This window comes from Felis catus, chromosome X (genome assembly GCF_018350175.1).
Source record: "Felis catus isolate Fca126 chromosome X, F.catus_Fca126_mat1.0, whole genome shotgun sequence".
Classification (NCBI taxonomy): domain Eukaryota; kingdom Metazoa; phylum Chordata; class Mammalia; order Carnivora; family Felidae; genus Felis; species Felis catus.
The window spans coordinates 86,997,235-87,019,666 of record NC_058386.1 but is presented as its reverse complement, the minus strand read 5'-3'; the positions used below and the strand labels follow the sequence as shown (position 1 = coordinate 87,019,666).

General features: G+C 37.4%; 1 protein-coding gene across 2 annotated transcripts in view; it reads left to right on the top strand.

Annotated features, from left to right (window-relative positions):
- NUP62CL (nucleoporin 62 C-terminal like) overlaps positions 1–22,432 on the top strand; it is an 80,591-nt gene that overhangs the window by 17,454 nt on the left and 40,705 nt on the right. Inside the window, exons 2-3 of one of the 2 annotated variants that reach the window (XM_011279405.4) lie at positions 16,102–16,206; positions 17,731–17,829. In XM_011279405.4, the coding sequence (XP_011277707.1) occupies positions 16,149–16,206; positions 17,731–17,829 (157 nt within the window). In that variant the 5' untranslated portion in view covers positions 16,102–16,148. The remainder of the gene's footprint in view (positions 1–16,101; positions 16,207–17,730; positions 17,830–22,432) is intronic. The other variant, XM_006943898.5, reaches the window with a different exon arrangement.

Genomic DNA, 22,432 nt, shown 5'->3' with positions numbered 1-22,432 from the left:
CTAGTCCTGTCACCACAAGGATCCTTCATTTTGCCATTTCAAAGCAACCGTTGCTATAATTTTGTCATTTCAAAAATTCTGTATAAATGGGGAATCATACAATGAGATATTTTAGGGATGGTTCTTTTCACCCAGCTTAATTTTCTATAGATGCATCCAGATTGGTGTGTGTATCAGTTATTTTTATTGCTGCATACTATTCCATGATACGGACGTACAGCAGTTTGTGTAACTATTTGCCCAGGGATGGATATCTGTTATTTCTGCTTTTTGGCTGTAATGAGTAAAGCTGCTCTGAACATTTATGTATAGGGTTTTTGTGTGTGTGAACATAAGTCTTCATTTCTCTTGGCTAAATGCCCAGGAGTACAATCGCTAGATCATATGGTAGTTGTATATTCAGTCTTATAAGAAAGTGTCAAACTGTTTTCTAGAATGGCCATACCATTTTACATGCCCCTCAGCAAGTATGTGTGATCCAGTTTCTTTGCTCTTCACTATCATTTGGTATTATCACTATTTTTCATTTTAGCTCTTTTCGCAAATAGTGATATTACATTATGGTTTTAATTTCTATTTCCCTAAGGGCTAATGATGTTGAACATCTTTTCCTGTGCTTATTTGTCATATGTATATCCAATCTGTTCATGTCTTTTATAGTCTGATTAAAAAAAAGCATTCAAAAATAGTAATGTATTATATGGGTCCTTTTTACATAGGGCTTTGGGAAATGTCAGTGGATAATAGGGTTTTACAAAAGACAGAAGTGCTATCCAACGGGCATTTTTTTCTCATTGCTAGATTTATACCTGAGTATTTCTCTTTTTTAAAGTGATTGTAAATGGTACTGTATTTTTAATTTCACATTGACTTGTTTATTGCTGGTATGTAGAAATACAATTGATTACATATGTTTATCTTATATCCTCTGACCTTGCTGAGCTCACTTATTCTAGGAAGTTTTTTTGTAGATTTCTTAAGATTTTCTACACAGAAAAGACAGTCATGTTATCTGAAAATATGGACAGTTTCATTTCTTCCTTTCCTATCTAGGTTTTTTCCTCTTGCTTTAGTGTAGTAGCTAGAAGTTCTAATATTACATTGGATAAGAGTGATGAGAGCAAGCATCCTTTCTTTTTCCCAATCTTAGGGAGAAACATCTAGTTTCTCATTAAGTATGGTGTTAGCTGTAGTTTTTGGTAGATGCCCTTCCTCAAGTTGAAGATGTTCCCATCTATTCCTATTTTTTTGAGACTTTTACCATAACTGGGTATTGAATTTTGTAAATGCTTTTTCTTCATTAGTTGATACAGTCATGTGGATCACATTGATTTTTCAAATATTATACCAACTTTGCATCCTTGGGATAAATCCCACTTGGTCCTGGTCTATAATCCTTTCATATATTGCTGAATTCTATTTGCTTATATTTTGTTTGATTTTTTCGATTCGTTCATATTCATAAGAGAAAGTGGTGTGCAGTTTTCTTGTTTTGTATCATCTGTCTGGTTTTGGTTAGGGTATGATACTGGCTTCATAAATTAGGTCAGGAAGTGTTTCTCCTGTTTTGTTTTCTGAAAGAAATTCTTCTTTAAATATTTGGTAGAATTCTCTAGTGAAACCATCTGGACCTGGAGATTTGTTTTTTAGGAGTTTTAAAATTATGAATTCCAAATTATGTATTTCTTATTAGTGATTTGTGGTAGTTTGTGTGTTTTTAGTTGGTCCGTTTCTTTGAAATTATCAAATTTGTGGGTATAGTATTATTCTTTTGATGTCCACATGGTGTGTCATGATAAGCTGTTTCACTACTGCTATTGGTAATTTGTATCTTCTCTCTGTTTTCATTTTCAATCTCTTTTTAAATAAAGATTATTTATTTATTTTGAGAGAGAGAGCACAAGCAGGGGGAGGAACAGAGAGAGAGAATCCCAGGCAGGCCCCAAGCTGTCAATGCGGAGCCTGATGCAGGATTCAAATTCAAAAACTGTGAGATCATGACCTGAGCTGAAATCAAGAGTCAGATGCTTAATCAACTGAAGTACCCAGGTGCCCCCTTTTTTTTAATCTTAGTAGAGGTTTGTTAATTTTATTGATGTTTCAGGAATCAACTCTGTGTCATTGATTTTTTTTCTATTTTTGTTTTCTATTTCATTGATTTTTGCTCTTTATTATTTTCTTCTGCTTGCTTTGGGTTTATTTTGCTCTTTTAGTAGGTTTTCAGGTGGGAACATGGATGATTGATTAGAAACTTTTCTTCTGATTTTAATTTTTAAAATTGAAATATAATTGACATATTAGTTTCAGGTATACAATATAATGATTCACTCTTTGTATATATCGTGAAATGATCACCACAATAAGTCTAATTAAATTAACATCCATCACCATACACAGTTATAATTTTTTTTCTTGTGATGAGAACTTTAAAGATTTACTCTCTTAGCAACTTTCAAATATACAATACAGTATTAACTACAGTCACCATGCCGTACATCTTCTTTTCTAATGTGTACATTTACTGCTATAAATTTCCCTGCTAGCACTACTTTAACTACATCCTATGAATTTTGGTAGGGTGTATTTTCATTTTCATTTACTTCGGTGTAATTCTTATTTTTGTTGAGACTTCCTCTTTGGCCCATGAGTTATTTCAGTATGTGTTTAGTTTACAAATGTTTGGAGATTTTCCTGTTGTTTTTCTGTTTTTGATTTCTGGTCCCTTTCCATTGTAGTTGGAGAATATACTATATCATTTTTATTATTTTGAATTAGTTGAAGTTTGTTTTATGGCCCTGTACAAAATCTATCTTGGTAGATGTTCCAGGGGCACTTGAAAAGAATGTTGGGCGAATTCTGTTTTGTTGGGCGAAGTGTGCTATAAAGGACAATTGGATTTTGATGGTTAATGGTTTTGATGAGTTCTGTATCCTTGCTGATTTTATGTCTAGTTGTTCTATCAATTGGTAAGAGAGGCGTGTGTCTTTAACTGGAATAGTGGATTTTTTTATTTCTTCTTTCACTTTTATCAGTTTTTGATTCACATATTTTGAAGGTCTGTTGTTAGTACATATATATACAATTGCTAAGACTTATTGGGGGATTGGCTCTTTATGTAACATCATTATGTAATTATGCCCTTCTGGTAATTTTTTTCCTTTGAAGTCTACTTTATCTGATAATAATATATACATTTCTACTTATTGTTGTATAGTATCTTTTTTCCATCTTTTTATTCTCAACCTGCCTCTATCATTATTTTTGAAGTGAGTTTCTTATAGACAACATACAGGTCGGTCATGGTTTTTTAATACCCTCTGTCAGTCTCACTTTTAATCAGCTTATTTAGACCGTTTACATTTTCCATAATTATTGCTATGTTAGGTCTTAAGTCTGCCATTTTATTTTTTGTTTTGTTTGTATTTTTCATTCTCCTGTTTTCTGTTTCCTGCCTTCCTATTGATTACTTGAACATGTTGTAGAATTCCATTTCAGTTTAAGTATTTTTTAATGTTTTATTTTATTTTTGAGAGAGAGAGAGAGAGAGAGAGAACATGAGCAGGGGAGTGGTGGAGAGAGAGGGAGACACAAAATCCAAGGCAGTCTCCAGGCTCTGAGATGTCAGCACAGAGGCTGACATGGGGCTCGAACTCATGGACCGTGAGATCATGACCTGAGCTGAATTGGGACACTGAACTAACTGAGCCACCCAGGCGCCCCAACTATAGTATTTTTGAGAGTTCCTCTTTGTATAGATTTTTTAGTGGTTGCTCTAGGTAGTACATATATATGTATAATAGTCTAATTGTTATTTTACCTGTTCGAGGTATAGAAACCTTTCTCCCTGTATGTCCCTTAACCCACCCCTATTTGTAACCTAATTGTCTTAAATTATTCTATCTACATACTTTTAGAACCATATCAGGCCGGGTTATAATTTTTAACCATCAAACATAATTTTTAAAACTTACAACAAACAGGAAAACCAATTGTATTTGCCCATATTTTTGCTCTATTTGTTGTTTCTTCCTTTCTGAAGTTCCAAGATTCCTTCTGTTGTCATTTCCTTTCTGTTTAGAAGACTTCTGTAGCTGTTCATTTAAGGTGGTCTGTTGGCAACAAATTCTCTTGAGTTTTCCTCTCAATATCTTCATTTCCTATTCATTCCTGGAGGATATTTTCACTAGCTGTAGGATTGGATTCTGGGTTGGCAGTTATTTTCTTTCAGCACTTGAAAAATACAGTTATACTTCCCTCTTGCCTCCATGGTTTCTGATGAGAAATCTATCATTTAAATAGGTTTCCCCCTATAAATTAGATGCTGTTTTTCTCTTGCTGCTTTAAAGACTTTTTTTGTCTTTAGTTTTCCGAAGTGTAGTGATTTTATATGTCTTGGTGTAGACTTCTATCATCCTAGCCTCCATTTCACTGGTTCCTGTCTCTGTCTGCTCTCAAATCCTTCTGCTTAAGTTTGTGTTTGTGTTTGTGTTTTGGTTATTGTCTTTTTCAGTTCTCAATTTTCTGTTCAGTTCTTTATATCTTCTATTTATTTGTTGAGGTTTTATTTTCATTTGTTTTTCTTTCTTTCTCTTGGGTAAGGCTATTTTTTCTCATGTTTCAAGTGTGTTTATAATTTCTTGTTGATGCATTTTTATCACGGATGCTTTCAAATCTTTGATCATTAATTCTAACGTTTCTGTCATCTTGCTAATGTCATTTTTCATTCAGTTTGAGACCTTCCTCATTCTTGGTAGGATGGGTGTTTAATTGAAACCTGGACATTTTCATATTATGTTATGAGACACTGAATCTGATTTAAGGCTTTTTTTTTCTTTGCTTTAGCTGGTTTTATTTGACATTGCTCTAACAGGGGAATAGAGGGGTGCTGCTTCGTTACCATAAGGTAGGAGTAAAACTTCATTTTCCCTGTTGGTCTCCATTGCTGCCCAAGGCAGGGGTCTCCTAATTACTGGTGGGCAATGGTGGAACATCCTGCCACGTCACTGTGAGGAGAGGGTTCACAAACTGCTGGCAGAGATGAAGAACCTGGCTCCCTACTTGACCTTCTCTAATACCATTCTGGCACAGCTATTGGGACACCTCATTACAGTCTCACATGGGTAGAAGTTTAGGCTCCTCACTTAGTGTTTGCTAGGATAGGTAGGAAGTAGGGCCACAGTTTTTTATGTGGTGTTTGGTTATACTAGAGTGGTTATTGTCTAAAAGATTTCTGTCTTATTAATCTGCCCCTTTCCTTGTCTTTCGTCTACAGAGCAGGCTTTTATTGGGGCTTTTATGTGGGGAGTGGGGAGTGGTCTATATCCATTGGTATTTGTGGGCTGCTAGCCTATTCAACTCCAAGCCTGGGAAATACAAGGCAAAAAGAAAACTTGTGGAACTCACCATCATATCATTCCTTGGGTCTCAGGATCCTTTTCTGGTTTGCCTTCTTCTCACCACTTTTTAGGGTCTTCTTATGTTTGTTTTATATATAATATTTAGTTGAATAAGTGGTTTTTACTTGAGTAAGGAAAAGGACCTGCATCCCATTTTCCTGGAAAGGAAGTCCCAAAGAATTTAATTTTTATATTGTCACATCTCTTATTCTTCTGAGTTTCTCTCTCTGGACAAATAGGCCTTTTCCATCTCAAGATCCTTAAATTTTGTAGTTTTATTACAGTTTATATTTTTAGGAATCTTAATTTTTTCTAAGTGATTAGTGAGTTCAACCATTATACTTCATTAAATAGCCATTCATTTCCTATTGATTTGAGATGCTGACTTCCACATACAGCAAATTATTATATATGATTAGTTCTGCTTCTGGACTTCCTATTCTGTTCTATTGATTTGCCCTTTATTGTTCTCATATCACCATTTTAGTTATTGTAGCAGGCCCCGCTATCTTGTAGCGTAAGTCTACCTTTCCCAATTCTGTTGAAAACATTCTTGGCTATTTTCTATGGCCAACAACTTGTTAAAATAGTTGGCATTTTCTTATGTTTCTTAAATATCAAGGAATTAAGGCTGGTTTGGATATCCTTATAGCACTGGATGGAGAAAATTATATTGAACCCTTCCTCTAGTCCAGTGGTTCTCAGCTGGAGATGACTTGTCCCCTCTCCTAGGGGATATTTAGCAATGCCTGAAGACATTTTTGGCTGCTGAGACTGGGGAGGTACTACTGGCATCTAGTGGGTAGAGCCCAGGGATGCTGCTTTTGACCTTGATTGACCTTGAAAATAAAAGAGCCAGTTTTTTTGCTAGCAAAATGGGTTTGTTTGAATAGAGGAGGAATTGCAATTTGGGACAAGCAAGCTACAGCAAAACCATAGGCAAGTCTGGAGAACAAAGGAGAAAAAAGCTGTTTTAGAGAAAAGGGGGGAGTTGGGAGGGACTGTTGTAAACAAGAAGTCCACTGGAGTAAATTGGGTGTTTGAAGTGTAGTGGCTTTTCTTTGGCTGTGTTGTGACAGTCTCTCATTGGCTGGGCTGTTGCCAAGCAAGGAGAAGATCTTCCTTCTGCTGGTTTAGTAAAACAGTCTTTTTCCTATTGGGCCTGCAAAGGGCTGCAAGTGGTATGGTGTGAGAGCTCCCTCTTCTGGCCTCCCAACCCCATTTTAAATGAGGTTTCCTTTATTCAGAGTCACGCTGCAAAATATCCTGCAGTGCACATAAAAGAAAATCTCGTGTCCCCTACACTCAACACTTCTGACACCAAATATGGGGGGGGGGGTTCTTCCCACACCAACGAATTCTCCAACTCTCTGGACACCAGCTGGGTTCCCTACATTCAGTTATGATCCTCATTACCTGGAGTTATCACAGACCAAATATTTCAAGGGCTTAGTCCCACGGAACTGACCACTACTTCAGATACCAATTGTGAGTCCTAGGTTGTCACGTGTACTTCTGACCTACTGCCTAGAAGTTGGGGATTCCCATGACTCCCTCCTTGGGTTGATAATTTGCTAGAACAGCTCACAGAACACTGGAAAACACTTTACTTACAGTTACTGGTTTATTATAAATGATACAACATAGGAAATAGGGGAAGGTATGGGGGGGGAGGCCCAGATCTTCCTTGTCTTCTCCAGGTGTTGTCAACCTTTTAGCAACCTCCATGTGTTCACTAACTTGGAATATCTCCATACCCCTTCATTTAGGGTTTCAATGGAGGGTCTATTATGTAGGCGTGATTGATTCAATGATGATTGAACTCCATCTTCAGCCCCTCCCATTTCCAGAGGTGAGAAGGTGGCGTAAAAGTTCTAACGCTGCAGTCGGTTGGTTTCTCTGGCAACCAGCTGCTCATCATTAAGGGCTCTTTAAAGTTCACCTCATTAAGGGGCACCTGGGTGGTTCAGTTGATTTAGCATCTGACTTCAACTCAGGTCATGATCTCAGAGTTCGTGGGTCTGAGCCCAGAGTCGGGCTCTGGGCTGACAACTCAGAGCCTGGATCCTCCTTCCGATTCTGTGCCTCCCTCTCTTTCTGCTCCTCCCCCACTCACACTTCGTCTCTCTCAAAAATAAATAAACATTAAAAAATAAAAATAAAGTTCACCTCATTAATGTAAATCAAGTGTAGTTGTATAGGCCTGGTAATAAATAACCAGGGGGTTCTTTCACCTATATTACTTCTGGAGCTATTTCATGAACTGGGGACAAAAACCAAATATTATAACGAAAGATGTTTCTATCACTTTTATCACTTAGGAAATTACAAGGGTTTTAGGATCTGTCCAGGAAAGGGGACACAGGCCAAATGTACATTTCTTTTTTTAAAAAAATGTTTATTTAATTTATTTTGAGAGAGCACGTGAGCGGGGATAGGGGTGGGGGATGCAGCGCAGAGAGAGGAAGAGAGAGAGAATCCCAAGCAGGCTCAGCGCTGTCAGCACAGAGCCTGATGCAAGGCTCCAACCAACAGATCATGACCTGACCTGAAATCGAGAGTTGGACGCTCAACCAACAGAGCCACCCAGGCACCTCTGTACATTTCTTATTATATCTCAGCATGGGCTAGTCTTCCACAATGAAGAATTACCTGGCCCCAAATGTCAGTGATGCCACATTGAAAAACCCTGCTCTAGTTCTATGATTAGGAAAATAAGACTGTCTCTTAAATCCTTTTTTATTTAAGAGTAGGACTCCTATAACTTAAAAGCAAATCATATTAGACAGTATTTTCTTCCTTAGTTACCTCTGGGTATGTGATTTAAGGTCAGGCCCTGAAATTATGCCAGTGCCTGAGACAAAAGATTAGGATTTTTAAATATTGGCATATATCAAGTGCAATTTAAATTAGTACTAGTGAAGAAGTTTCAGTAATATGGCCAGGTGTAAATACAAAACTCAAGTGTTCCCATGTTTAAGCAATAGTAGTTGGGAAATACATTTAATGGGAAAAGGTCCCATTAACAATTTGAACCAAAAATTCAAAATGTCCAGCAATAAACATTTGAAATGTGCATGACCTATTTGAAGATAACTCCAAAATTCTACTGAGGAATATAATAGAAGACATGAATAAGTGAAGAGACCCACTGAATGCACAGACTCGATATATAAAAATGTCATGTATCTCCAAATTAACCTACACATTTAATGTAATTCTTATAAAACCACAATGGGAATTGTTAAAAAACAAAACTCAACCGAGTAAAATTTGAAGAGGTAATTGGCATTTTAAGCGATTCATGAATTGGGCAACATCCCATCTAGCAAGTAGAGAGATTTTTCAAGAAATTATACAAAATGGAAGGTTTTTATGGGAAGGAGGGTGGGGCAAGAAGTTATTAGCAAAAGAAAAGAAAGGATTGTTTCTGGCTGCGTGTCTTTTGGCTGCAAGGGAACAGCAGGGTTTTTTTGTTTGTTTGTTTGTTTGTTTGTTTGTTTGTTTGTTTTATCATGCAGATTACCTCCCTAGTACTGATCAGGAAATTTCAGATTGATTTTTAAAAGGTCACCTTTCTGAAATAGGTTGAAACTATAATGATGTTGTGGTTTCCTGTGGTGGGGGACAAATGACTCCCAAATTGGGCTTTTTTTAAATAGAAATTTGGAGAGAGGGAAAGGAAAGAGGGACTTGACTAGAGTCTAAAGTTTAAATGGGGGAATAAATGCATGAGACTAGTCAAGTCTTTTGTTTTTTAAGGAAAAGTAATGATGGAGTACGTGTAGGAAAATACATGAAAATGTATGTTAAGTTTATTCTCTTCCTGTAAATTTAAAACATTGTGTAATATAAAAGCACATGACTTCTAGTGCTATAATTGAAATTTTCTTGTGGAACAGTGATAGAAAAATTAGTGAAAAATTTTAAAGTATAGAAATAAATCTGGGTCTATGAAGATGACATTTTCAAATCTGTGGGGAGAGAGGATGGGGTAGTGAGTAAATGAATTGCAGTACCTGACTAGCCAGGTGATTTGGGGGATTTTTTGCCTAAAAAGATTGTTGAAAAGAAAACCACAGGTCCAAAATGGTGTCACTTAGGTTAAGACCCCAAATCAATAAGCCAGGGCTTAATACCTAATCTAACTGCTGTGTCAACCTCCCCCGGAAATATTAAGTCTTAACTGGTCAGTCAGGAATTTTCTGATAAGCACTGATGAGGTTATCTGTCACTTGGGCCCTCTACATCCCCCAAAAGAAGATGAGCTCATCTGCATAATAAGATCCCCTGCTCTTCCCCCTAAAAGAAGGTGATCCTGCCTGAAACAATTCTTTCTTTTCTTTTGCTTATAACTTTCTTGACGCACCCTTCTTGGTATAAAAAACAAAACAATTATTTTGTATAATTCCCACGAGCTAGATGAGATACTGCCCGATTCATGAATCATTTAATAAAGTCAGTTAGATCTTCAGATTTACTCTGTTGAATTTTGTTGTTGGTTTTTTTTTAACAAGATCAACCAAAAGAAATACTAGGTGAATTGAAGGTAGAAAATGAAATCATAAACCTTTAAAAAATGTAGATAAATATGACAATATGTAAACAGTATTTCTTGGGTTGGGGAAAGGACTTTTATTTATGTATAATTTAAAAATATGTAGTATATTCAGGCAAATGGTTCAAAAAGAAAACTATAAATAGTCGCCCATCTACCCTGTATTACCCCCACCTCCTCTACTCCCTGGATTCAGCTGACCACTGTAATTGTATATATCCTTTCAGAATTTATTCATGGATTTGCTAGCAAATAAAAAAATATATTCTTAGCCCTCTACCTTTATTTTTTCTACATAAATGATAGTATACACAGTGTTCTATGCCTTCCTTTTTAAACTTACAAACTTTATAAACTTACTTTAAACATTTTGGGGATCTTTTCACATCAATCAGTATATGGATAGCTCCCTCAGTATTTTTTTTAAAGTTTTATTTATTTATTTTGAGAGAGAGAGAGAGAGTGCACATGCACGCGTTGGGGAGGGGCAGAGAGAGAGAGAGAGAGAGAGAGGGAATCACAAGCAGATTCTGTGCTGTCAGTACAGAGCCTGACTTGGGGCTCAAACTCACAAACCATGAGATCAGGACCTGAGCCTAAACCAAGAAGCAGATGCTTAACTGACTGAGGGTGCTCCTCTCTCAGTATTTTTTGTAGCATCATAGAATTCCATGGTCTAGATGTGCTATAATTTATTTAGTCCCTTGCTGATGGGCATTTAGGTTGTTTCTTCATTTGCTAATACAGTGGATGAAATGGCTATCATTTTACATGTCATTTTAGAGGTGTGCAAGTACATCTTTGCAGATAAATTTTGAGAAGAAGTATTATTGGTTCAAAAGATAGATTCATTTGGAATTTTTAAAACATTGGCCACTTGTTGGGGCGCCTGGGTGACTCAGTTGGTTAGGCATCCAACTTCAGCTTGGGTCATGATCTCATGGTTTGTGAGTTCGAGCCCCACGGGGGGCTCTGTGTTGACAGCTCACAGCCTTGAGCCTGCTTCGGGTTCTATGTTTCTCTCTCTCTCTGCCCCTCCCCTGCTTGCACTCTGTCTCTCTGTGTCTCTCAAAAATAAATAAACATTTAAAAAAAAATAAAAAAACAAAAACACAAAAAAATTGGCCAATTGTTTTCCATAGGGGTTATACCAATTTACACTCCCATTAGGAACCTCAGAGGCTGCTTGTTTGTCCACAGTGTCCTTAACAGAGTGTATTACTAGGTTTTTTTTTTTTAAATTTCTTCCCATCTGTCTGGTGAAATTGTTCTCAATAGTTATAATTTGTGATTTTCTCCTAAAAATGAAGTTGATGGGGCGCCTGGGTGGCTCAGTCGGTTGAGCATCCAGCTTCGGCTCGGGTCATGATCTCACAGTTTGTGAGTTCCTTCAAGCCCAGTGTCGGGCTCTGTGATAACAGCTCAGAGCCTGGAGCCTGTTTCAGATTCTGTGTCTCCCTCTCTCTGCTCCTCCCCTGCTCATGCTCTGCCTCTCTCTCTCTCTTTCTCTCTCTCTCTCTCTCTCTCTCTCTCTCAAAAATAAACATTGAAAAAATAAAAAATAAAATAAAAAATAAAAATGAGGTTGAACACCTTTTATATGTTTAAGAGGGAAAGCCTTTTGAAACATAATATGGAGATATAAACCATAAAGGAAAAAACATGATGGAAATATTTGACTACATAAAAAACAAAAACAAAATCAAGAAACAAATGACAAACTGGGGCTGGGAAATTTTGGCAACACTTGACTAAATAGCCTTGATACACACTTCAATAATAAGACAATACTCTTAATGAGAAAATGAGTAGATGACATGAATGGGCAATTTCAAATGAGGAAATTAAAGTAGCCATTAAGCTCATAATAAAAATTTAGCCTCACCGGTCGGTAATGAATTATAAATATTAAAACACCTTTGCTGTAAAATTGATCATCTCTTTAAAAGTATACTATATGTGTGCTTCTTCTAAATGAAACATGGGGATTTTCCACAGTACACATTTTAAATAGTCAAAGGTATGTGGTAATGTTCCCAATTCCTCCCCAGCATCTGCCTGTCCTCTTCACCCTCAAAGGCGCTAGATCTTTTGGATAGCAGGATCTTACCCTATATATTGCCACAAGTTGCTCAGCAGTTGGATGTAGGCAACAACAGACTCAAGTACAATTACTTATTGAGTACTTTCTCCTTTTGAAGAGGAAATAGAATGTGTGTAATTGTATATTGGAATCTGGAAAAAGTGAGTTCAGTTCAGCAGAAGTTTTAATTGAGCACTTACTACCATGTGTCATGTACAATGATCTAGAATGAGGATGAAAAAGATAAACTTTGTTTTTGGTTAACCAGTGAATTTCATTTGTGTCTTTATGTACTTAATTTCTTTAGCTTTATTTTTTCTTAATTTTTTTAATGTTTATTATATTTGAGAGAGAGAGACAGAGAGACAGAGAGCAAGCAGGGGAGGGGCAGAGAGAGAAGCAGGCTCCAGGCTCTGAGCTGCCTGCCAGCACAGAGCCCGATCGATGCAGGGCTCGAACTCACAGACCGCAAGATCATGACCTGAGCTGAAGTCGGCCACTTAACCGACTGAGCCACCAGGTGCCCTAGCTTTATTTTTTTACATACTTTTTTATTTGAAATTTTATTTTATTTATTTTTTATTTGAAATTTTAAAGCAAGAGGCAGGTAATCTGTTTTCTGAAACTATCCCAGACTTCTTTTTTATTATTTTTTCACAGTTTTATTATTATTTAATTCACATGCTGTGTAATTTACCCATTTAAAATGTACAATTGATTACTTTTTCGTATATTTACTGCATTGTGCAGTCATTACCGCAGTTTTAGAATATTTTCATCACCCTTTAAAGAAACTCTATACCCATGAGCAGACACTATCCATTCATCCCTTCTGCCAGTCCCTGACAACCACTAATCTTCTTTCTGGCTCTAGATTCCCCTATTCTGGACGTTTCATACAAAAGGAATCATAAAATATGTGATCTTTTGTGATTAGCTTCTTTTATTCAGCATAAATTTTTAAGGGCTCATCCATGTTTTAGCATATATCAGTGCTCCTTTTCCTTTTTATGGCCAAATAAAATTCCATTGTATGGATGTACCATATTTTATTCATCCATTCGTCAGTTGATGTTCATTTGTGTTGTTTCCACATTTTGCCAATTATGAAAAATGCTGCTATGAACATTCACATACATGTTTTTGTGTGGATATATGTCATTTCTTTTGTGTAGGTACCTAGGAATGGAATTACTGGGTCATATGGTAAGTCTATGCTTAACACATTGAAGAAGTGTGAGGCAGCTTTCCAGAGTGGCTGTACCATTTTACATTCCCACCAGCATTGTATGAGGTTTCCAATTTTTCCTCATCCTCACCGACACTTGATTTTATCTGACTTTTTGATTTATAGCCATTTTAGTCCGTTTGAAGTGGAATCTCATTGTGGTTTTGATTTTCAATTCCCCAATGACTAATGACAGTGAATTTGTTTTCATGTGTTAGATGGCCATTTGGATCAGCAACTTTGTATCTTTCTGACCATTCTTTTGTAGTCACATCTCCCACTGCCCACAGCCTGGAAATAATCTCTATTTTTAAGGATTTATGTCATTAGATTTTGCTTACCTGGATAATCCAGGATAATCTCCCTATCTCAAGGTACTAAACCTTAATCACATCTATAAAGACCTTTTTGTCACGTAAGGTAATATGTCTGTAGGCCCTGGGTATTAGGATGTGGCTATGGTTGGGGACCATTTTTCTGTCTACTACATCATCTTAACAATACTAAATCTTCTGATCCACAAACCTGAGATCTTTCCACTTATTTAGGATGTCTTTAATTTCTTACAATGATGTTTTATCTTTTCCTGGGTATAGGTCTTGTACTTCTTTTGTTAGATTTGTTCCTAAGTATTTTTTGAGTGATTATAAGTGGAATTGCATTCTTAATTTCATTTGTGGATTGTTCATTGCTAGTATATAGAATTGGAATTCATTTTTCTTTTTAAAAATTTTTTTAATGTTTATTTATTTTTGAGAGAGAGAGACAGAGTGTTAGTGGGGGAGGGCAGAGAGAGAAGGGAGACACTGAATCTGAAACAGGCTGCAGGCTCTGAGCTGTCTGCAGCATAGAGCCTGACATGGGGCTTGAACTCATGAACCATGAGATCATGACCTGAGCCAAAGTCAGATGCTTAACCGACTGAGCCACCCAGGTGCCCCTGTAATTCATTTTTCTATGTTGATCTTGATTCCTGCAGATTTGCTGAACTTGTTTATTGTTCTAATAGATTTTGTTTGTGGCTCCTTTAGAATTTTCTGTAATCATGATCATGTCACCTGTAAATAGATATAGGTCTATTTCTTTTTTTTTTGATCTGGATGCCATTTATTTTGTTTTCTTGCCTAATTGTCCTGACTAGAACTTCCAATGTATTGTTGGTAAGAGCAGACATCCTTAGTTTGTTCTTCATGATAGTGGGAAAGTATGCAGTCTTTCACCATTAAATATGATATTGGCTGTGGGTTTTTCATGAATGCTCTTTATCATGTTAAAGAAATTCCCTTCTCTTCCTAGTTTGTTGAACCTTTTCATCATGAAGCTGTGTTCGATTTTCTCAAATGCTTTTTCAGCTTCTATTGAGAGGATCCTTTTTTTAATAGCATAATTGAAGTATAAATCACATATCTTAAAATTCACCCTTTTAAAGTATTCAATTCAACGTTTCTAAAATATATTCATTGAGTGTGCAACCATTACCACTATGTAATTCCAGAATATTTTCATCACCCCAAAACAAACCGGGTACCCATTAGCAGTCAGACCTTATTACCCCCTCCTCCCAGCTCTTGGCATCCACTAGTCTACTTTCTCTCTATGGATTTGCCTATTCTGGGCATTTCATATAAATGGAATCATACATTATGTGGCCTTTTGTGTCTGGCTCCTTTCACTTAGGTTACTATTTTCAAGATTCATCCAAGGTGTAGCATGTATGAGTATTAATTCTTCTGATCTCAGGAGGAGGCCTCTTCAACCTTCTCTTTCCCTAGTTACCTCTGGTAAACTAGTCTACAGCCTAAATCTTGGTCTCATGAAGGTACTTGCTTCCTCTTAATTAATTTTTTTTTTTGAGAGAGAATCTTTTGGCTTGAATTTCCTCACATTCTTTTTCAAATAAAGTCAATTCTTTTGGGGATAGCTTGGGAACTCTCTTTTTATGGGCCGCCTTTACCCTTGGGCAAAATCTTTGAAACATTGCTTTGGGCGCTGTGCAGTGACAGTTTTCTCTGATCTTGCTTATCTCTTCAGGTGTGGAAGCTCAGCCCTGCAAGTGAGCTGGGGCAAAGCAGTCAGGGTAAGGGTGATGGGGCTCCAGTATTCTCAACTTGACGTGCCTGGTGTAGAGCCTCTGCCCTATGAATGAGGGCTAACCTAAGGAAGGGAGTCCCTCTACTCTTGGCTGTACTTGCCAAGAATTTCAGCCCATTAAATCTGCTTCAACCCATTAAATCGGCGTTGGAGGTGATATGCTGGCTGCTTGCCCTCCCCAATGAAATGCTTTGTCCCTTGTTGGGGAGTCTGGGCCAGTCTTATTGGCAGCTCCTGCCTGGAGTGTGGCTTCCTTCAGGGTGAGGATGGGGATGGAGAGAAGTGGATTGTGGGTCATATGCCAGACTTTCACTGGTATTACTGAGTCTTAGCAGATTTTCTTGAGTAAATGTTCTTTATTTGCTGTATACCTGTAGGACAATTTCCCGAGATTTCAACATTTTATTATTATTTTTTTTTCTTTTTTACCAGTTATGGTTGTTTCACTGGGGAATATAGGTCCCTAGGACTTCTTATGTTGCAGCTCTGGAGGAGGATCCCCCTCTTCCATAAAGTGGAACTTCTTTGTTATGATGGTGCTAGAAGACTGGCTGTACTCAGTATTACTAATAAACTACTTTTTTTAATCAGGCTGTTACTGTGTTTTATTTATTAGATTTCAGAGTATCTGATTTTCCTTGCTCTGTTTCAGTTTCTCCATATAAATGAACCTTGTTATAATGGTGTTTTGCTTTTTAAAAATTGCTCAGTGACATATATTTCTGCTCATGACTTTGATTTTTAGGTTCGGCTTCAGCATCGACTGCTGACGCCACTACTCGTTCAAGCACCATGCTGTTTACTTCAGTGTCAGATGCTTCTACCTCCACTGTTGCTTCTGGGTTCTCATGTAAGTTACTGGTTGCAAAGAAAAGCCTGGTATTTCGCATCAGGCAACTTCGCTTAATTTGCCAATATAAGCTATGGATCTCTTGCATCTCGTAAATTATCATTATGCTTGAACCCATCTGTAACTGCTGATATCAATAGTAGCTTTGCTTAAGAACCCAATTGTCATGGCTTTAGCTGTGAATTTTATGTTAACATGATTATTCCAGCTTAAAGTGATAATTTTAAGCATATAATTCATTAACATTGTAATGTTTTGAAACAACTTCTGGAAGCTAATGGGAATAGTAAGATGGGAATTTTGCCAAGTATGTCTGAAAGAGAAGTCTTATTATCCATGTGAATAAGATAAAATGGGAAATGAATGTTGGAGTTTTGCTATAATGTATTCTTGCAGATAGACCAGTTTTGTGGTCCTTACACTTTACCTATCAGAAGTGATGGATGACAAAAGGACCAGTTTGGGGTTTTAATTGACACCGTGTGATGTCTTGTGGCTTCTCTCCTTGAAGAGGAACATCTGGATGTGTAGATCTGAGAAGTGGGATATTAATTATCTTGTAACCCCAACTTCTTTGCTATGTATCTTCCATTAGTACAGTAACAACAAATGTTGAGTAATTCTTTTTTTACAGGTCCATATAAACTGACTCTGCTTCCATAATATATTCACAGTGCCATGACATTTATCATTAGACTTTGTTATTGTAACCCTAGCTGTAATATGCCCTCCATCCCCCACCCCCCTCCCCCGCAGCCCTGTTATAGGAAGATTGTCGCCATTCCTAGGAATAAAACTTGCCAGGAAATGCTCATGCCTACTTCAGGGTGAAAAATAGTGGTCTGCCATCCCTACCCTCTTGTGAAGTTGGCATAGTTAAACATTAGTTAAAATTGCTGGTTACCACCTGAGTTGTATTTTCTACCAAGTAGACTTCCACTTTTGAGACATGACTGGGATTCTGGAAGCGTTTTGATATGTGTAAGCAATATCCTTCTCCACTACGATAGATTTTGTGAATAAGACCATGTCTGAGGTTAGAACTTATAGTTGTTGCATGAATTTGATTTTCAATCAGAGACTTGCCCTCTGGCCTTTGACAGGCTTGTTTTCATTCCTGTCTTTGATGTCCTTGCCTACAAAATGAAAAGAAAGCTCTACCATAGTGTTTGTAAAATTAACTTTAATGAGGTAAAACTTACATATAAAATTAACTTATTTTAAGCATGCAAATCAGTGATTTTAATAAGATTACTGAATTGTGTAACTACCACTAAAACTGTAATCCAGTTTTAGAACATTTCTATCATCCAAATAAGGTCTCTCAGCCCCAGATAACTAATCTATTTTATGTCTCCATAGATTTGCCTTTTCTGAACATTTCTTGTAAATGGATTAGCCACAGGTTTTTGGAGTTTAGCCAAAAGTTTGTAAAGGACACTTCAGATGAAAAAGACCCTAAATAAATTACTCACTGTTTTTAAATTAAGGTGTAATAGGTAATCTTTATGTTCTTTTCTGCAGTTGTTTCCCCAACAACTTCAAATGGAGCATTTGGTGGTTTAACTTTGGGATTTGGATTCAAATTTCCTGGAATGGGTGGAGGAGCTCATACTGTATCTAGTAAGATTTTAGAATTATTGGGGTGTGTGATGTGTTTGGATGCTCATTGGAAGTATGCTGTATAACAAGCAGTTAAGTACATTGATTTCTGTAGTTTTTAGTATCGTCTGAGTAAGTTTTGATCATTTCATCATAGTATGCAAAAGGTACACCAGTACTGACGATTGCCAAAGTGTAGTGAGACATCTGATACCGATGATACTAGTCCTTTGATATGACCATACTTAAAGCTGCTATCAAATTCTTGTCAACTTTTCAATTTAAGAATTTTTATTATTGATCATAGTGTTTACATTGACCCAGTAGATTGAGATTGATAGTTATTTTTCCCTAGAACTTAATCTAAGTTTTGACCTGCATTAAAGTTGACCCTATCCTAAAGCTGATTACAAGAGTTTCCATCCTAAATTTATTTCTGCCAGTTAGGAGCCAGTTAGGTTGTAGGTTGAAGAGAACTTGGCCAGTCGTTGCCTTATAGTGAGCGGGGTGGCTAGGAGTCAGTTGCTACTTAAACCTACCATTTAAGTCAGACTCCATTTTAGGAAACTTTTACTTGTCTTATTTTAAAAGTTTATTTGAGGTGCACCTGGGTGGCTCAGTTGGTTGAGCATCTAACTGCGGTGCAGGTCATGATCTCATAGTTCATGAATTTGAGCCCCACATCCGGCTCGCTGCTTTCAGCATGGAGCCCGCTTCAGATCCTCTGTCCCCACTCTCTTTCTGCACCTCCCCCACTTGTGCTCATTCAAAAAAATTTTTTTAAAAAGTTTACTTGAGGCTGAACGATTCTTTCTTCAAACCTGGCATAAATTAAAAGTCAATCTCTTTTAAATTTAAAGAAATTATTCCTAACCAGAGAGGTCCACCATCTATTTATTCTTTTGCATGACTGATACCTACCTGAGTTTCTACTGTATACTAGGCAACTAGCCAACCTATAAGAGTTGTGAAGGGTGTGTCTTGAGAACTTTAAAAGTTACCATATTTGCAAATAACATAACCCATAATTTCCCCCTTTAAAATGCTGAACAAAGAACTGATTCTTTCAGCCATGGGTAGAGTCACTGAAATATGAATTTGCATGTGCTTTGAGGACCCGGCCATAACTCACCCCCTCCCTAGCTAGGTCTCAGATTCCTTCCTGCAAACTGGTACCTTTGCTCCTAACCCACCCCTATTGCCATTGCATCTACCATTACCTTATATGCCCATCTCCCCATCAGATGTCTCAACTTGACACCCTTAACCCAGAGTTAGTTTTTCCCCCTACTTACCATTCCTTCTCCCTAAGCATATTTACTTGCTCAGACTTTTCACCTCACAGATCAGCCTTGTAGGGCAGCTTTCAAGTGTCTGTGTCTGCAAATTTATAGCCATTTGGCATTATTCTCTGCCCTAGGTATAATCAGCAAGTTTTAAGAGAAGCTTGCTTTTTTTAAAATAATAACTCTTTTAAGTTTTTTTTTTTTAATTTTGAGAGAGAGAGAGAAAACCAGCACACAGCATGAGCAGGGGAGGGACAGAGAGAGAGAGAGAGAGAGAGAGTGAGAGAAAATCCCAAGCAGGCTCCATGCTGTCAGCACACAGAGCCCAGCATGGGGCTCGAACCCATGAACCGTGAGACCATGACCTGAGCGGAAACCAAGAGTCGGATGCTCAACTGACTGAACCACCCAGGTGCCCCAAGAAAGCTTGCTTTTTATCAGTCTTATCTTTTGTATGGAAAATGTTTGTTTGGATAGAAAAATCAGATAGTAGGATGTTTTAAAGGATCTTTTCACTATTTTATATAACCATCTTTAAGAACATCAGAATGAGATTTATTTAAATACAAATGTGATAGGCAGTTATGTCTTAGTATTTATAGAACTGTGCTTCCCTTTTACTACACAGATAATGTAAAGATGGCTGCATTTAGTTTAGACCAAAGTCATAACCTACAAAATCAGACTGTGATGGAACTTTCATTCTCAAATCCATTGCTTTTTTGTGTATGAATTGAAATACTGTTGGCATTTGAGTATTATCTTCTATGCCAGAGCTAATTTATACCTTTTAAAAATACCATAAAAGGGGCGCCTGGGTGGCGCAGTCGGTTAAGCATCCAACTTCAGCCAGGTCACTATCTCCCGGTCTGTGAGTTCGAGCCCCGCGTCAGGCTCTGGGCTGATGGCTCAGAGCCTGGAGCCTGTTTCCGATTCTGTGTCTCCCTCTCTCTCTGCCCCGCCCCTGTTCATGCTCTGTCTCTCTCTGTCCCCCAAAAAATAAACGTTGAAAAAAAAATTAAAATAAAAAAAAATACCATAAAAGCTAAGGAACAAAGATAAATACTGTCTTAAAAGGTTAAAATAATCATACCATTTTTTTTGTGACTCAGGATGCTTTTATGTTTAGGCTGACAGGTATTAATTTCCTGAAGGTATCACTCAACATCTTTGTGGAGATATTTTGATAGTGATGATGCTTGCTTTTCTTTTTATAAAAATCATACACACACATGTATGTGTGTGTGTGTGTGTGTGTGTGTGTGTGTGTGTACATACATCACTGTCTCTAGAAAGGATGGTTTGGTAGTTATCTTTCCAGCCTTTTTTTCCAAACACATACAAACACACATTGAATTTATTTGTTTTGCAAAAATGGGATAATTACGCACACACACACATAATCCTACAATTATTTTTCTTATATATCATCTTTGCACATCTGTCCATGTCAGGAAATACAGATTACTTTCTTTAATGCTTATTTATTTTTTCTGAGAGAGAGAGACAGCATGAGCAGGGAAGGGGCAGAGAAAAAGGGAGACAAAGAATCCGAAGTAGGCTGTCAGCACAGAGCCCGACGTGGGGCTTGAACCCACAAACCGTGAGATCATGACCTGAGCTGAGGTCAGACACTTCACCGACTGAGCCACCCAGGTGCCCCAAAACAGATTACTATTTTTTTTTTGAAAAAAATCTTTGGGTGAAGAAAAGCTTTATAAAAAGGACTCTTTCTTTTTCTTAATTGCTTTTCTGTTTTTCTGTTTGAACTAATCAATACAGGAGGGGTCTTGATAGTGTCATTAAGTTTCAGTATTTCTGGGGAAGGATTTCTTTTCAGATAAGATTTTTATACTCAGGTGAAAATTATGATGACATATGATTGTAAAGAATGCCACATGGGATCCAGTCTGTAATCTTCTCAAGTGTTTGGAGTGATAAGTGACCCCAGGGATCCTTTGTGACTGGATATGGTCTTTCCTTGTGGTGTTCATTCCACCCTCAGAAAGGCTAACACAAAAAATGGGGAAATTATTTTAAGATTTCTTGTGGCCAAAAGGGAAATGGAATCTTTTAGAAATCTAACACAGGTATTGTCCTGGCACTGAACTTGAAAGAAATCAGAATTTAAGAGTTGTTCTAGAGGCAACTTTTAGGGACCCCCTGAATCTGTTGCATAAACATAATTCAGCTCTTCTCCCTTAGTCTACCCTTACTTTTTTAAACTTTCCATTGGTTTCCTTACCTCTTTTTCTACCTTACAATTTTAGCTTATCCTTTTAATATTTTTTAATGTTTATTTTTGAGAGAGAGAGGGAGACAGAGCACAAGCATGGGAGGGCAGAGAGAGAGAGGGAGACACAGAATCCAAAGCAGGTTCCAGGCTCTGAGCTGCCAGCATGGAGCCTGACGCGGGGCTCGAACTCATGAACCACGAGATCGTGACCTGAGCCGAAGTTGGACGCTTAACTGACTGAGCCACTCAGGCACCCCAATTTTAGCTTATTCTTAATTTTGGCTTGCTCAGACTCCTTAATTCTACTTCATGTGTGACCTCTGTAGGTTCTTTCAATCCGCCTCTGCCTATTGTCTGATTTTTTTCTACACTTTTGGAAATACTTCCAAATTTCTGCTTAAAGTCTGATTCTTTCCATATTTTTGGAAATATTTCCATATTTCTACCTATAGTCTGATTCTTTCTATAGTTATAAATTTTTGAAAATGAGATGCTGACCTATTTTATCCTTGCTTGGCTAGAGTTTTCTATGCCAGACCCTTGTATAAGCTGCCAGTAGTATATGGAATGGATACCATACTTCGGATGCCCACCCTTGTCCCAATTGACTGTGAATCAGGAGCAAAGGACAGAATTCTTGGAATAAAGAAGGAATATCTGAGCTTGGCCCCTCAGCAGGAACAGAGTAGGCCAGTTCCCCTCAGTATAGGCTGTGAATATTTTGGCAGGCACCATGATTTATGTATTTATCTAATACGGCCACTAACCTGAAAATACTGCTAATTGGGAAAGCAGGGCTAATGTAAAACAAACAATTGTGTACATGTGTTATAATATATTTTTATAACAAATTTCTTGTTACAGAACCATCATCTATTAATTACTGAGAACATTTGAAAATACAGAGAACCAAAAAGAAGAAAAGCAGGTCCCACCAGGCACAGTTTTCTGTGAATTGTTCTTTAAGTGCTCAGTGTGTAGGAAAAACCAAAAGTGCTATAGAAGTTTCAGAAAACTAAGGGATAATGGTGGAGTGGAAGAGAAGTGGGTGACAAATACCAGGAAGGAAGAATTTGAGTTAGGCCATGAAGTATATTGAGGA